This window comes from Oculina patagonica, chromosome 3, assembly GCF_052425735.1.
Source record: "Oculina patagonica isolate OP01 chromosome 3, crgOcupat, whole genome shotgun sequence".
In the NCBI taxonomy this organism is placed as follows: domain Eukaryota; kingdom Metazoa; phylum Cnidaria; class Anthozoa; order Scleractinia; family Oculinidae; genus Oculina; species Oculina patagonica.
This window is the reverse complement of record NC_135760.1, coordinates 3838789-3853140: the sequence shown is the minus strand read 5'-3', so window position 1 is coordinate 3853140 and position 14352 is coordinate 3838789. Positions and strand designations below refer to the sequence as shown.

Sequence of the window (14352 nt, the reverse complement as noted above, 5' to 3'; positions counted from 1 at the left end):
TTTTCGTGTTCCTTAAAACCATACAAAGTTTTAAAGTGTCTTTCATTAGGTCTGGCTAGTTTTGACGTTATCTTTTCACTGTCAATTTCTGTTCTTGTTCTTAACCGTACAGTGCTTTTCTTTGTAGCAAATATACGTCAAGTCTGTCGAAACTTTTATTATTTGACCCCGACACAATATATTACTACTGATTGGATAAGTAGAAATAGTTATTAAACTAGTAAACGCTGCAAATTATAACGAAATGTCAAACTTAAAATGGATTCTCATTAAACCCGAAAACATATGTATGCCAGGTAACCTAATGGGCTCCCGTCATTTGTTATGTATTGTAAAAGAAAATGAAATCATCATTGTATGGTTTCCTGTCATCTAAGTATGTTTTTGTAAGGGACAATTGACAATTGATTGTCTTGTATGTTGTCTCCTTTGAAAGGTTTTGCCCATCTGGGAAGGAACCACGAATGTTCTATCGTTAGATGTACTGAGGTCCGTATTTAAAAGTCAAGGACAGGTAAATTGCGCTTTGAATTAAAATAATGTTTTCGTACACTAGTGATTTTTACTTTGTCGTAATTATGCCTTTTCTAAGCTCTCGAAATGGCTCTGTAATTGATCGTGCACGCGAATTTTTCCGTGCTTGCCAACCGTTAAGTGGCAAGAGTGATAAGTGTTTTTGGTGTTACAGCACTCCAAAGAAAACCGATCTATGTGCCTACATGTATTTATACCATGCCATAGAAAATACAGCCAATCAGAATACAGGAAAGCCGTTGTATATTCGACGGTATTCAACCCAACGTTCCCATAGTGCGCTGCGACTGTATTCTCGACGAAATTTAGTAAGCGTATTTTCTATGGCATGGTATAAAATAGTTACACAACACTTTCTCGTGGTATACTATGGAATATCCCACTTGTCACTTGTATTTTCTTGGCATACACACTCGCCTAAAGGCTCGTGTGTATACCGAGAAAATACAAGTGACTCGTGGGATATTCCATAGTATACCACGAGAAAGTGTTGCATAACTAGTATATAATTGGTGTACGCAAACTTCCTCATAGCACTCTTAATATCCTACTGTCTCCATATCTTTCTTGTTTTTACGCAGGTACTGAAGGCTTTCCACGCTAGCGTCTCCGACAAGTTGTCAAAGGCCTCTTCGTCCAACCCCACCCTGAAGATTTTGTCGGAACAAGTTCAGTCTTCCATGAATACCTTGCTGTCTCCACAAAACTACGAGCTGCTCTCGGATTCGCTGCCTGCGCGCGATCTGGCGTTTAGCTTGGCAAGGATTTACATAGGTATGGCAATCCTTATTTTGCGATTTATTGGAGACCAAATAGTTCGCTCTTCCAGAGGTCCTAGTTTAAGGCATGGCCATAGCACTCTTAATGCTCTCATTTATCGGCAAGATTAAAATTGCTATTACTCTACAATCCGTTAAACTCATATAAAATGTTCCTTTTCTTTTTGTCAGCGTCTTTGCTAATAGAGCATGCGTCTTGGGAAGGGACCGAAGAACATGACATCGAAGCTGCGAAGAGGTAGGGTAACACCATATTCATTTAGTTTCACTCTTAGAGACACCCATCTCAGCCATTTCATATAATTACTGGAGACAAAAATAAATCGAAAGAAAAAACGAAAGGTTGGCCTGCATGTGCTGTACTCAGATGTACGGGTTCTGAGCCACCTTAACTTTATTAGAAAATGAGTTGATCTGAAAAAGAAATGGTCAAATTGTCTGTTTGTAGTTATTAGCCTCAAAATGTGATAATTCGGTACCTTTGATGCTACAGACGATGCTATGGCAACCAATTGTAGGTACATACGCATCAGAGCCCGTTTAGAGATTAATTACAGTTTTAGACTGAAAATTTTTTGTCAGCAGTATTGGACTACTTGTGATAGAATGCCAAAGACAGAAACGTGTGAAGTATTGTAAGCCACCTTAAAACTGGTTCAAACAAGAACTTGAGTTCAAACTATCCTTGTGGTTCACACTATAAACGACTCTTGTTGAACTAAACCTGCTCAAATTTTCACGAGTATGAATGTTAGTTTCTGCTTGTTCGACAGGCGGATGATTTCAACTGACTCTCATCATGTACTCCTTATAGCTCTTTTGACCTTGCACTGATGATAGTTAAACTCTTGTGCAACTCTTAACCCTGAAATCTCGTCCACTCTCCTTTTTTCACTGATCCTTTCTTTCCCGTGGTATAAACTAAATAAGAAAAATACGTGTCATTCTTTAGGTGGTGTCAACAGGACTTGACCCCAGTCCTCACTCACCTCAGACACAACGCGTATGACGCCAATAGCTCCGCTTGTGACCTGGCACTAGTTATGAAGGGACATCCAGAGCACACAAGAACAAGATGAGTGGTTGTCTTTTGGGAACTGCAATTGGGCCTCAGGCTTAAAATAACTGAAATAATGCGATGGTGTACGTCATTTATTTTTTTAAATTGAGCAAAACAACGAGAAAAATGTGCGGGGCTGCCAAAAAAAGGGGATATATCAGGAACCTGGATATTGTAACAGAACTACTGCACAGAGAGTGTGACTTGAAACTGATTTTAGTACAAAACAAGTTCGTCGTTCACAGTATGTCCCAGTAATCTCCCCTGTCCCAAACTATCCTTTTTGCTTTATCGTGATCCTCTTTGCAGGGTTGCCACAGGGCAGGAAATAGTCAGGGGAAAGTAAAATTATTGAAAACAGGGAATTTTGCCGAAAACTGACGTCTGTGGTGACCATGCTTTGGTGTTTTTCTGTCTTAGTTCCGGCCTTATACAAACCCTTTTACAAAGATGAGAAAGACACCGACTATTTCAGTGCCTCTCTTCAATCACACAAATAGGTTAATAGATACCGTCAAAAAAGACGGGGCAACCTTTTAATTTTCTGATGCTGTTCAAGGAACCAAACAATTTTTGTTACTTTGTAAAAACCACCAACTTTGTGATCGACAAGAGAATGACCACAATATTATAGTTAAAACAAAACTAATTGAGTTTGGTTAGCATTTGTATTTAAATGTGTAGCACTGTAAAATTTAGCCTGCAGAACAGGTGTTTATCGGAGCATAGCGCAAAACGAGAACGCGAACCGAGAGGGCGAGCGCGAAGTGCAAAACGAAAAATCTCCCTCGCGCTTCCGTGCTATGCCCCGCTTTACCGTCGTGTAAATTCTGAGAAAAACACAATGCTATGTATTGTAGGTACTTAAATATCTACCAATATTAAATGCATCTCGTTAATTTTTAACTTGACTTGTATCTGCAGACGTTGTCTATTCTATTCTACATTTCACCCTCTGCTTTTTAAAACTCATTCGCCACTGTTGAATACTTTCAAATCTGTTGTTGTTAGAGCGTTTCCCACTAGAGCGCCGCTGGTTAAATATTTTCCCGCGCTTACTACCAGTAACATGTTTTAATAATAATAATAATTAATGAACTTATATTGCGCAAGTATCAATCAAGGATTTTCACTTGCGCATTACAATATTTATAAAAATTTAAATTACTAAATGACCCTTAAATTAATAAAAATACTAAATACACGATAAGTGTAAATTCCAATTAATAAAAAATAAAAATTAGCTCAAAAACGCCTTCTGAAACAAATGAGTCTTAAGACACCTTCTAAAACTATTTACAGATTAAAATATTTCGAATAGAAATGGGAAGATCATTCCATAATTTTGGAGCAGCCCGCATATAAAAAGATCTGTCACCCAGAGTAATAAAAGACTTGCATGTAGGGAGTATTCCATCATTTGACCGTAAGTTATATCTACCACTTGTATCCTTAACAATTTTGAGTTTTCATTAGTCGGCAAAATCTGGGAAGGTCGGGAAACAGTAAAATCCCCGATCGTCTGGGATTTTCCAGACATATGAAAACCAGGCTTTAGAGCTTTCATTTGCCGGACTACATTTTACTGTTCTGGAATATTCTCTGAAGTTCTCACTGCCAAACATATTTGCTTTTAATGTTAGTTCTGGACAACTTGTTTCTACATTCATGAAGTTATATCCCCCAGTTGATTATTCTTGTCACATTTCTGTTATTGTAAGGGGGAATAATGTGTTGGTCACTCTTGTAAATTAAAGAGTTTCGCTAAGAAAATTCAATAAATGGCCTCCTGCGAGGAACTCTAACAAAAACCTCATTCTCAAATTGTGGCGTTATAACTACTTGATTTCGATGTATCCAGCCGTTATTTTTTCAGTTTCAAAATACGTTTTTCACTCCAGGTTTTCACAGACTCGGTAGTTCTGGTTTGACTAAAAGAGCATCTTCACCTGATATTTGATCAGATCTGTGATAAATAAACGAAATGTTCGATATTCATTTAAAGGGACTGAAACAGCAATACGGGAAATTGATCCTCACTAACGCCCGTTCCATTATTTGAGTATTCACTCTTCATAAATGTAAATGTTACTCCGGAACATTGAACAGAACTGACATAGCTTGCTCCATGTTGTGAATTAGAGCCTGATATTTTGGCCCTTATGTCGTACTTCGTGTTTTTCTTTAAAATAACCTTTTTGTCAAACATCACTTTAAGACCATGATAGTAGCTATTAGTCTTTTCCTCTAATAGTTCTGAAGAAAATTGTCCATTTTTAGACACAAAAATTGATTTTCTGTTGGAGTCCATTACATCTAACTCTACAGAGTAAGTATTATTCTCGCTACCAAATAAGAGTAATAAGCACACACCGTGAAGCACAATATCTTTGTCCACAGAGAAACTGATGGCATCTGTAGAGCCATGACAACTCCATCGTCCACTGGCCGACAATGAGACAAATCTACAACACCGTTCAATATCACCGTCAAATTGAAAACCACGTCTTTTTGTTTTTGAAAATTCCACTGAAGAACTCGACGCCGAACCGAGACACTTAAGCAAACTGACAATTTCTTTCTTTGTTAAAATGTCGCTGTCCAACACTACATTAGAGAAATCTTCCAGTTCCATTGTTGGGAAACGTATTCCTTTGATTATTTTTTCTCCAAGAATTCTTCTTTTCACTTTTCCTTCTGCCGTCAAGCCTTGCCTTTCACACTCCTTTGTTGCCCACGAGTCAACAGCTTTAAACAGCTCTATCTCTTCAACCGTCAGAGTGTCTCTCGCGACTACTGCTTCAAGTAAGGACCTCTCAATTGTCGTGAATCCAATTGATTTCACAGCCTCTTCTGTCTGATTATCGATCACTTTCCAGCATCGATCCACCAGGTCTTTCTCTTCATATTTCTGGGCAGAGGGCAGGATGCTGAAAACATTCGACGGATCTAAGTTATCTTGCAGATACTCCGTACATTTATCTGCTAGTGAAGGCACTATGTATTTCTTCGCCAAATACAACACTCCCATCACATTACTTCCGCTTAAGATCGCTTCATCGCTGTACATGTAACGAAACAACTCCAACAGACTCTCGTACTCACAGTCAGGCAGTTCAATAGAGTCTTCAGTCTCCGCCAGCTCGCCGTAGAACATGGCTTCAAACACAGGACTGCTAATCGACAGCACGAACTTGTGAGCTGGAATCACTTGTTTACTTTCACTTTCGCCATCAGTCTTGCGAACAACAAACTTCACATCGCTGAAGAGATCGTTGTTGAACATAAACTTGTTTCTTTCTTTGATGGTCGGTCTGGTTGTTTGCCAGTTTTTCTCGACGACAGACATGGTTTTTGTACTGAAATTGACGAAGGATACACAAAGAATGTTTCAGTTTGCTAGGCAGCGTAGTTTTCGTGGTAAACTGGGTGGCAACTTGAGACAGCGGTAGGTAACAAAATTTGAATATAAAATTAATTAGCAAGAAGTCATCACGTAATCAGTTAGCGTGACAGGAAAAGTTTCAGAATTTGTCAACATTTTGCAGTCACAATAACAAATTTTCTTGCGAGCATCCTGGTTTGAAAATTACACACTCACAAGTTGCGTTTTATTTGAGCATTAAAGATTTTACGAAACACTTGTTTAGAGAAACAGTAAATGCACTTATGTTGTTGAATGCACGAGTGATCAATTGTGCCTCAGGGCGTGATATTTTTGGAGTGTTTGTAAACCATAAAAGAATAACAATGTCGGTAGCTATGATGATAGACTGAGTGCAATTCCAGAACGTTCATCGTTGTCTGTTCTGAGTTCACGTTCAGGCGGTGCTTCGCTTTGTTTACATCACGGGAGAATTAGTACAGCGACTCCCTCTGAATGGCATGCTTCTTCCTGATAATGTTTTGTACCAGCATTCTGTTCAGATTGCCCGAACAATTTCTTGACGCCTATTTATATTCTTGGGTGGCCGGAGACAGCACTGTCAGTGAAATTATCTGAAATTGTATCGGATAAAACCCCAACTGGTTTTGGAGCACAAACAGCGCTCTGTGAGTTTGGTAGCGGTGGCTGCCTTTGAGCGGAACCAGAAAGCGCTCTGCCACAAGAAAAGCCTCTGCCATCCAGGAGTAAGTAAGAGAAAACTGCTCCTTGATGATTCTGAACGAAAACTAAACTTTTTTAAGAACAAGTGTGAAGTGTGAGTGACAAGTAAAATATTTGTTTCATTTAATGATCAAGAACTGATCAAGATTTTAAGGGCCTGTTTACATGGAGGGAGGGTGCCCCGGCTAACCGAGTTACCCAGCTAGAACGGATGAAACATAGCCCGCCTTTACATGCAGAATTCACAGCCCTTCTACCCGAGTTGAGACAGCGTCATTGAAGCGTGTCACGACGTGGGAAAACAATCTAGCTCCAAATGATTGAAGAAAAATATGACTTTTTACTGAATAATCAAGGCTTTTCGTCTTCAAACTTATTTTAATTTGATGTGCAAGTTCTCAGAAATTTACTGCGTTCATTTTTGACGAAATTCAATCGAAATTCAACAGTATTTGGCCGCCAAATTGAAATTAAATTTGTTGTGTCGTGAATTAGGATAATCATTCCAACGAAAATTTCGAATTAGTTAGCTGTTGCTCAAAGAAATATTTTCCAGCCGACCGATAAAACTAATTTTGATCAAATAGCACTGTTTAGGTCCAGAATATATACATTTTATGCCATTTACTTCAAATTTAGTTAAAAAATACGCGCGAAAACCTATCCCGGCAAGCCGGGATAGCTCGGTCATAACCGTTTACATGGCAAAAAGCTTTTCCGCCTAGAAGGGTGCCCCGGGCATTAGTAGACCGAGTGCCCCGGCAAGGCGGGTTACCCTTCTAGCATTTAAAGGCTTCAATACATTTTCTAAGGAAACGTATGAAAAGTTGGCTCGCCCAGGGTAGCTTGGTTAGCCGGGTAACTCGGTTAGCCGGGGCACCCGCCTTCCATGTAAACAGGCCCTAACACAGCATTTAAAATAGAAGAAAATATCTCCGCACATTCGGGTTTTCGTATTTGTGTCCCTTCCACTAAATTTACTTCTATGTTTTGTTTTTGTTTGTAGTTTTGTCGGAACTTGGAATCTTTCGTTTTAGTTCTTCTTTATTGTTTGCTCTAATAATTCAAATTTATTGGATTATAATCCTAGTGTAAGCGAATTCACCAGTAAGCTCAATTATGTTGCATTTTAATTCTGACTCTCAAGTTTGAGATTTAGATTCTCCTTTGTCATGCAAGTTCAGAGAATTTGGCTGTAAATCAAGACACATTATATCTCTTAGCGATTCTTTACTTTATTCTGTTATTCTTACCTGTTGTAAGGTTCAAGAAATTAAATGTTTATCGCTATTGAAAATTACATTCTATAAACAGTGTCTTGACTTAATAACAAGTGTAATTCTGAAGCAAGTAAAAGTGGTGCTTTATACAAATTCTTTTTAATGTTCTTGTGATCTTTGATTTCTTAGAAATACAACAAATATTCGTGGCATTAAAACGTAAGCAATAATTTTTCTCAGTTTTGAAACTCGTCAGTCATTCAAGAGTTTTACAGACAGTAATTTGAGTAAAGGAGCTGTGCTCAAATCGGTAACTAATGAACAATATGTGTTGTCCCAAATAAATATTTATTTTCTAAAGGAAAACAACAATTCGGGAAATTGACCAGTTTTGACCTTCGTTCCATTCAACCAGGCGTTGTTCCCCTCCATAAACGTAAATGTTACTTCTCGACATGTAACAGAGCCCATACCGTCTTGTCCACTTAACGAAAGAGGTCCTGAGATTTTAGCCCATATCTCGTACGTGGTGTTTCTTTTTAAAGTTAAAGTACTTTTTTTGTCAAACAACACTTCAAAACCATAGTAGCTATATTTCTCGCACTGTAATTGCTTTGAGGGAAATTGCCCAGTTTTTGACACTAAAACTGTTCCACTCTTGGCGTCAGTTACATTCAATTCTACAGAGTAAGAATAACTCTCACTGCCAAAGAAGCACACTCCATGTAGCTCAATATCTTTATCCACAGAGAATTTGACGGCATCGTATATCGGGCCACCATAACGACGTGTATCTTCTGACCTGATCATGCCAAATCTAAAACATCGTTGAATACCTCCGCAAAAACCAGACCTTTTGGTTTCTGGGAATCCCACTGGAGAACTCGGGATTGAATTCAGATGTTTGATGATGCTGACGATTTCTTCTTTTGATAAAATATCACTGTCCAACACTGCACGAGCGAAGTCATCTTCCTTCATTGTTGGAAAGCGTATTCCTTTAATCACTTCTTTTCCAAGAATTTTTCGTTTTATTGCACCATCTGCCGCTAAACCTTGCATCTCACACTCCTTTGTTGCCCACAAGTCAACAGCTTTAAACAGCTCTATCTCTTCAATCGTCAAAGTGTCTCTTACGACTACTGCTTCAAGTAAGAACCTCTCAATTGCCGCAAATCCGTTTGATTTCACAGCCTCGTCTGTCTGTTTATCGATCACTTTCCAGCATCGATCCACCAGGTCCTTCTCTTCATATTTCTGAGCAGAGGGCAGGATACAGAAAACATTCGAAGGATCTAAGTTATCTTGCAGATACTCCGTGCATTTATCAGCCAGTGAAGGCACCATGTATTTCTTCGCCAAATACAACACTCCCATCACATTACTTCCGGTCAGGTTCACTTCATCGCTGTAAATGTAGCGAAACAACTCCAACAAACTCTCGTACTCACAGTCAGGCAGTTCAATAGAGTCTCCAGTCTCCGCCAGCTCACCGTAAAACATGGCTTCAAACACAGGACTGCTAATCGACAGCACGAACTTGTGAGAAGGAATCACTTGTTTACTTTCGCTTTCGCCATCAGTCTTGCGAACAACGAACTTCACATCGCTGAAGAGATCATTGTTGAACATAAACTTGTTTCTTTCTTTGATGGTGGGTCTTGTTATTTGCCAGTTTTTCTCGACGACAGCCATGGTTTCTGTACTGAGAACGAAGAAATATAGACGAAGAATATTTCAGTTTGCGAAGCAGTGTAGTTTTCGTGGAAATGTGGGTGGCAACTCGATCCAGCGGTAGCTTATAAAATTTGAATATAAAATTACTTAGGAGGAAGTCATCACGCAATCAGTTAGCGTGACAGGATATGTGTTTGTTGGTGTAAACATTTCTCGGTCACGCTAACTAATTTAGTCAAGTTGCGTCTTATATGAGCAATAAACACGTGTTAGGAAAACAGCAAATGCTCAAGTGTTGTTGGTGAATGCAAGACTGGTCAGTTGTGCTTATGCCGTGATTTGGAGTGTTCGTGAATCAGTGTTAAAAGTATAGCAATGTCGGTATCTGTTATGGTTGACAGAGCGCAACTCAGAGAGAATATTCTTCATAGTCTGTTAGGTCTGTTAGTAATTGCATCCGGCGAGTATTAGCATTAACGACTTCCTCTGGATAGTAGTAAAAGTAGTAAACTTTATTGTCAATCGTTCTAGCGTTTTACACACTAATTGGTGACACTAATTAAAAACTAAGGCCGTCCCCTTTTTTTTCTCCGTTTACCGTCGTCCGACCGACCCAAATTTTGGGGTTTTCCAAAAAAAAAAAAAATTGTGATATTAGAAAAAATTGCTATTCCAGCGGTTGCTGGAAAGTCGTGGATGCTCGCAGATCCCAAACGAGTGTTGGTTGTTCATCTGTTTTCGCTTTTCTTGGCTGAGTTTAACCACTACATCGAACTTTTCTTTTTCCATTGCCGCCATGTTGATTTTGAGACCACGTTTCGTTGTTTCCAGGCTCTTAGTTCCAGCTTTCTCCTGATTTTTTTTTTAAGTTTTTTTTTTTTTGATCCGACCGACCGACCCAAAATAAGGAAACGCAGTCGACGGTAAACAGAGAAAAAAAAGGGGACGGCCTAAGATAAAAATTAAAATTATGTGAAAATTGAAACCCTTATTCTAAATAAAACTCTAGTTGGATTGGAAGCATCTTTATCGCAGGGCTGTAACATTGAATTATAAACTGAACAAGGAAGTTTTTTGCACATTGCTTTAAAACAGAAGAAAGCAACACTGCTATTTTGGGCCGTTGTGTTATCGGTACTAGGATTTTCACTGTATTTCTTGTGAGGTTCTATACTCTTTTACAGGATTAACATAAAACGGATTTTTTTCTGTTACTTTTTGTATTTTTGTTGTATTTATTGCAAAATGTTTTTTGGACAAAGGTGGGCCGGCTGAAGTTAAAATCATGACTATTAGTATACTACTACTCAGGAGTAGTAAGGTTTACTGTTTAAGTCCCAGAATCAAGATATCAATTCTCAATACTGTTCACAATACATTTCTTTTAATGTTAGTACATAGAATTTCGTGGTTTATCAAACCACATCGTTGTTTCTTTTCTTGACACTCATCCGTACTAATCTGCTTGTGACGCCGTAGCCTGCGAGCGTTCTCTGTGCGAAAGCCGCGAGACACATACCTGCCGGCTCGTAATTCAGTCGCTCGCGTGAGGTCAACGTAAAACTCAGACAAGAGAGCAGCGCAGAATTAAACAAGAGAGAGTCTGTTGGCAGGCTATGGCGAACACTTTGGGAATTACCCCATAAGTGACAAAATGTCTGTGGAGATTAAGGATTAAAACGGGATCTTCAAGTGCTTTGTTGCAAAAATTGAACCGTTCCTAAAATAAGGACTAATTTCTGTATTTTTATAGACAAATTCACAATATTTAATCAGTTATCGTGTATGCGAATCAAAACTTACAATATTTTGTTTTGTTTTGTTTTCCTTCTTTCCCCTTTAACCCTCACCCATGCGCCTTTCCTTTTATCACCGTCTTCAAGTCTTTCAGTGCAAAAGACATAAGGTGACCTTCGGCAAAAGTCAACGTATGTCTTTCGCACTGAATGGTTTACAATTAAATTTGAAAACTGATAGTCTTTTTTCCTTTATCGAGAACAGGCTTTAAGCGTCTTGGATGAACTTTGGCTCATTTTCGACTTGATTTTTCCGTAATCTTTACTGTTTAAGGCAAAACAATAATTCTGGAAATTGACCTTGTTTAAGATCCGTTCCATCACATGCGTGGACACTGTCCAAAAATGTGAATGTTACATCTGAACATTGAACAGACCTGACACAGTTTACTCCACGTAACGAAGGAGAGCCTGATATGAGAACCCTTATGCCGTACGTGGTGTTCTTGTTTAAAATAATTTTCTTCTCAAGTAAAAATTCAAAACCGTAGTAACTACATTTCCTGGCCTGTACTAGTGATGAGAAAAATCTTCCGGAATTTGACATCAAGACTTTTTTACCTTGGACGTCCACCACCTCCAAATCGACTGAGAAAGGTTTATTTTCTTGATTTCCAAAGAAGCACACTCCACAGAGTTCAATGTCTTTGTCTACGGAGAAATTAATAGCATCTTTCCGGTCACCATAACCCCAAGCTTGGTCTGACACTGAGCCGACTCTACAGCATCGTAGTATATTATTACCACTGTTAATGGATCTTTTGGTTTCTGGAAATCCTACTGGAGAAGTGGATACTGAATTGAAATATTTGATAATATTGACGATTTCGTCCGGCGTTAGAATTTTGCTGTCCAGTACCACGCTAGCGAAATCTTCTTGCTTCATTGTTGGGAAGCGTATTCCTTCAATCACGTCTTCTCCGAGAACTCTTCTTTTAACTGCACCATCCGCCGCCAAGCCTTGTCTCTCACACTCCTTCGTTGCCCACAAGTCAACAGCTTTAAACAGCTCTATCTCTTCAATCGTCAGAGTGTCTCTTACGACAACTGCTTCAAGTAAGGACCTCTCAATTGTCGAAAATCCCTCTGATTTCACAGCCTCTTCTGTAACTTTATCGATCACTTTCCAGCATCGATCCACCATGGTTTTTTCTTCGTATTTCTGAACAAAGGGCAGGATGCTGAAAACATTCGACGGATCTAAATTATGTTGTAGATATTCCGTGCATTTATCGGCCAGTGAAGGCAACATGTATTTCTTCGCCAAATACAACACTCCCATCACATTACTTCCGCTCAGCTGCACTTCATCGCTGTACATGTAGCGAAACAACTCCAATAGACTCTCGTACTCACAGTCAGGCAGTTCAATAGAGTCTCCAGTCTCTGCCAGCTCACCGTAAAACATGGCTTCAAACACAGGACTGCTAATCGACAGCACGAACTTGTGAGCTGGAACCACTTGTTTACTTCCACATTCGCCATCGGCCTTTAGCACAACAAACTTCACATCGCTGAAAAGATCGTTGTTGAACATATACTTACTTCTTTCTCTGATGGTGGGTCTTGTTGTTTGCCAGTTTTTCTCGACAACAGACATGGTTTTTGTACTTAGATCGAAGAAGTAAAGCCAGAGAATGTTAGATTGCTAGGCTGTATAGTTGTCGTGGAAAATTGGGTGGCAACTTGAGTCAGTGGTGGCTTAGAAAAAATTAGCAAAATTTGGATATAAAATTACTTGGCCGGAAGTCATCACGCAATCAGTTAAGTTAGCGTGACCAGGGATGTTTCAATAATTGTCAACTTCTCTGACTTTTCTCTTGGTCACTTTCACGAAGAGCTTCATTACTTCTTGTTGTCCTATTGTAAAAAAACAACAACAACAAACAAAACAGAGGTAAAAAATATTTCTTTAGACCATTCTTGTCCGAAATTTCACACATGCAATTCAGGTCTCGGTTTGCTATTACGGCTTTATTGAAAATCACTTAGTAGGGGAAACAGCAAATGCATTAGTGTAAGAGTGGTCAATTGTTCGTCAGCGCTTTTTTTAAGCGTGACGTAGTCAACGCTTTATGTCGGAGCCCTTCGAGAGACAAATTATATTTGACAAATTCTATTAGATTCAGTAAACAGACATTTGTACAATTGGCCTGTGTAAACAAGAACAATGCACCAGATAGAAGAAATATGTTGCATTCGTTTCAGGGTAACTGCCCGGGCAGTAACTCCGAAGTATGGATCATATTTCTTCTATCTGGCACCGTGTTCTCCGTTTAAAATCAGCATTTAAAAGCACTGTTTATATGCGCTTACACAGTCGCTCGAAATTTCTTAAGAGATGTTTTAATACAATGGGCCTGTGTGGTCCGCTCAGAGATAGCACTTGACCTTGCATGTCTGGTCGCTCGCAACAAGTATCGTATATCGTAAATCGAAAGTCACGCTTCAACGTAACGAAACTAGAATGAAACGCATAGCCTGTAGAAAAGTTTTCATTTTTCTAAGGAAGTGTAATAAGCACACAATGGTTACAAATGGAAAAATGTACGGTGCAAAGGTAATATAAGCAGTGACCGAAAAGTGTCCATAAACCGAGGTTAACTTTGTATGAGAGCGTTTCACTTGCGGATCACAGAATAAAAAGTGTCCGTTATTAATGGGTATTCTTACACATGTATCAACCAAGTTAATGATAGAGAAAATGTATGGACAAACGAAACTATCCTCATAAAGCAGGTTCCGTAAAGCGGGGCTCCACTGAACTTTTATTTGCGTTGTCAATAAATTTTTGACAATTTTCCTGTTAAGACCCTTTGTTAAACGTCATCGCTTCTGCATGCATTGCGTGCCATTTATTATTTGGAGTGTTGGTGCGTTTATTTAAGCTGTGATCGATGGTAGACTGAGCAACCTTGAGAATATTCCGGCATCATAGTCCGAGCCCGTACGTTCGGTGCTTCACTTTCATTGTTGAAATCAACTAACTTTTAGTACTGTGTCTCCCTCTGAATGGAATTCTTCTTTATCGCAGTTTTTTTTGTTAATTTCACCAGCATGGTCAGGTTTCTTGGCACCCATTAATATTCCTAGGTGGAGTGACAACACTGTAAGATCGTGACTGAATTTTTATTGTCAAAAAACCGAACAGTTTCTGGATCACAAACAGCTGTTCAGT

The 14352-nt window shown here is 39.0% G+C and overlaps 2 protein-coding genes and 2 pseudogenes across 2 annotated transcripts in view; 1 reads left to right on the top strand and 3 right to left on the bottom strand.

The window, feature by feature from the left end:
• Window positions 1-2456, top strand: part of LOC144646176 (acyl-CoA dehydrogenase family member 11-like) — a 117213-nt gene extending 114757 nt beyond the window's left edge. Inside the window, exons 14-16 of the mRNA XM_078505721.1 lie at window positions 1116-1308; window positions 1485-1551; window positions 2266-2456. Coding sequence (XP_078361847.1) covers window positions 1116-1308; window positions 1485-1551; window positions 2266-2392 — 387 coding nt within the window. The 3' untranslated portion in view covers window positions 2393-2456. The remainder of the gene's footprint in view (window positions 1-1115; window positions 1309-1484; window positions 1552-2265) is intronic.
• Window positions 2457-3718: 1262 nt separating this feature from the next.
• Window positions 3719-5842, bottom strand: LOC144646200 (BTB/POZ domain-containing protein 6 pseudogene; annotated as a pseudogene).
• A 2144-nt stretch (window positions 5843-7986) lies between these two features.
• Window positions 7987-9471, bottom strand: LOC144646201 (BTB/POZ domain-containing protein 6 pseudogene; annotated as a pseudogene).
• A 938-nt stretch (window positions 9472-10409) lies between these two features.
• On the bottom strand, window positions 10410-12842 carry LOC144645579 (BTB/POZ domain-containing protein 6-like). The gene has a single exon (XM_078505156.1). It carries the CDS (start codon window positions 12772-12774, stop codon window positions 11437-11439), a length of 1338 nt encoding a protein of 445 aa, XP_078361282.1. The 5' UTR covers window positions 12775-12842; the 3' UTR covers window positions 10410-11436.
• Between the last annotated feature and the right edge of the window lie 1510 nt (window positions 12843-14352).

Excerpts from the sequence above, each read along its gene's own strand:
- LOC144645579 (XM_078505156.1), bottom strand. The coding sequence starts at position 12,774 with ATGTCTGTTGTCGAGAAAAACTGGCAAACAACAAGACCCACCATCAGA.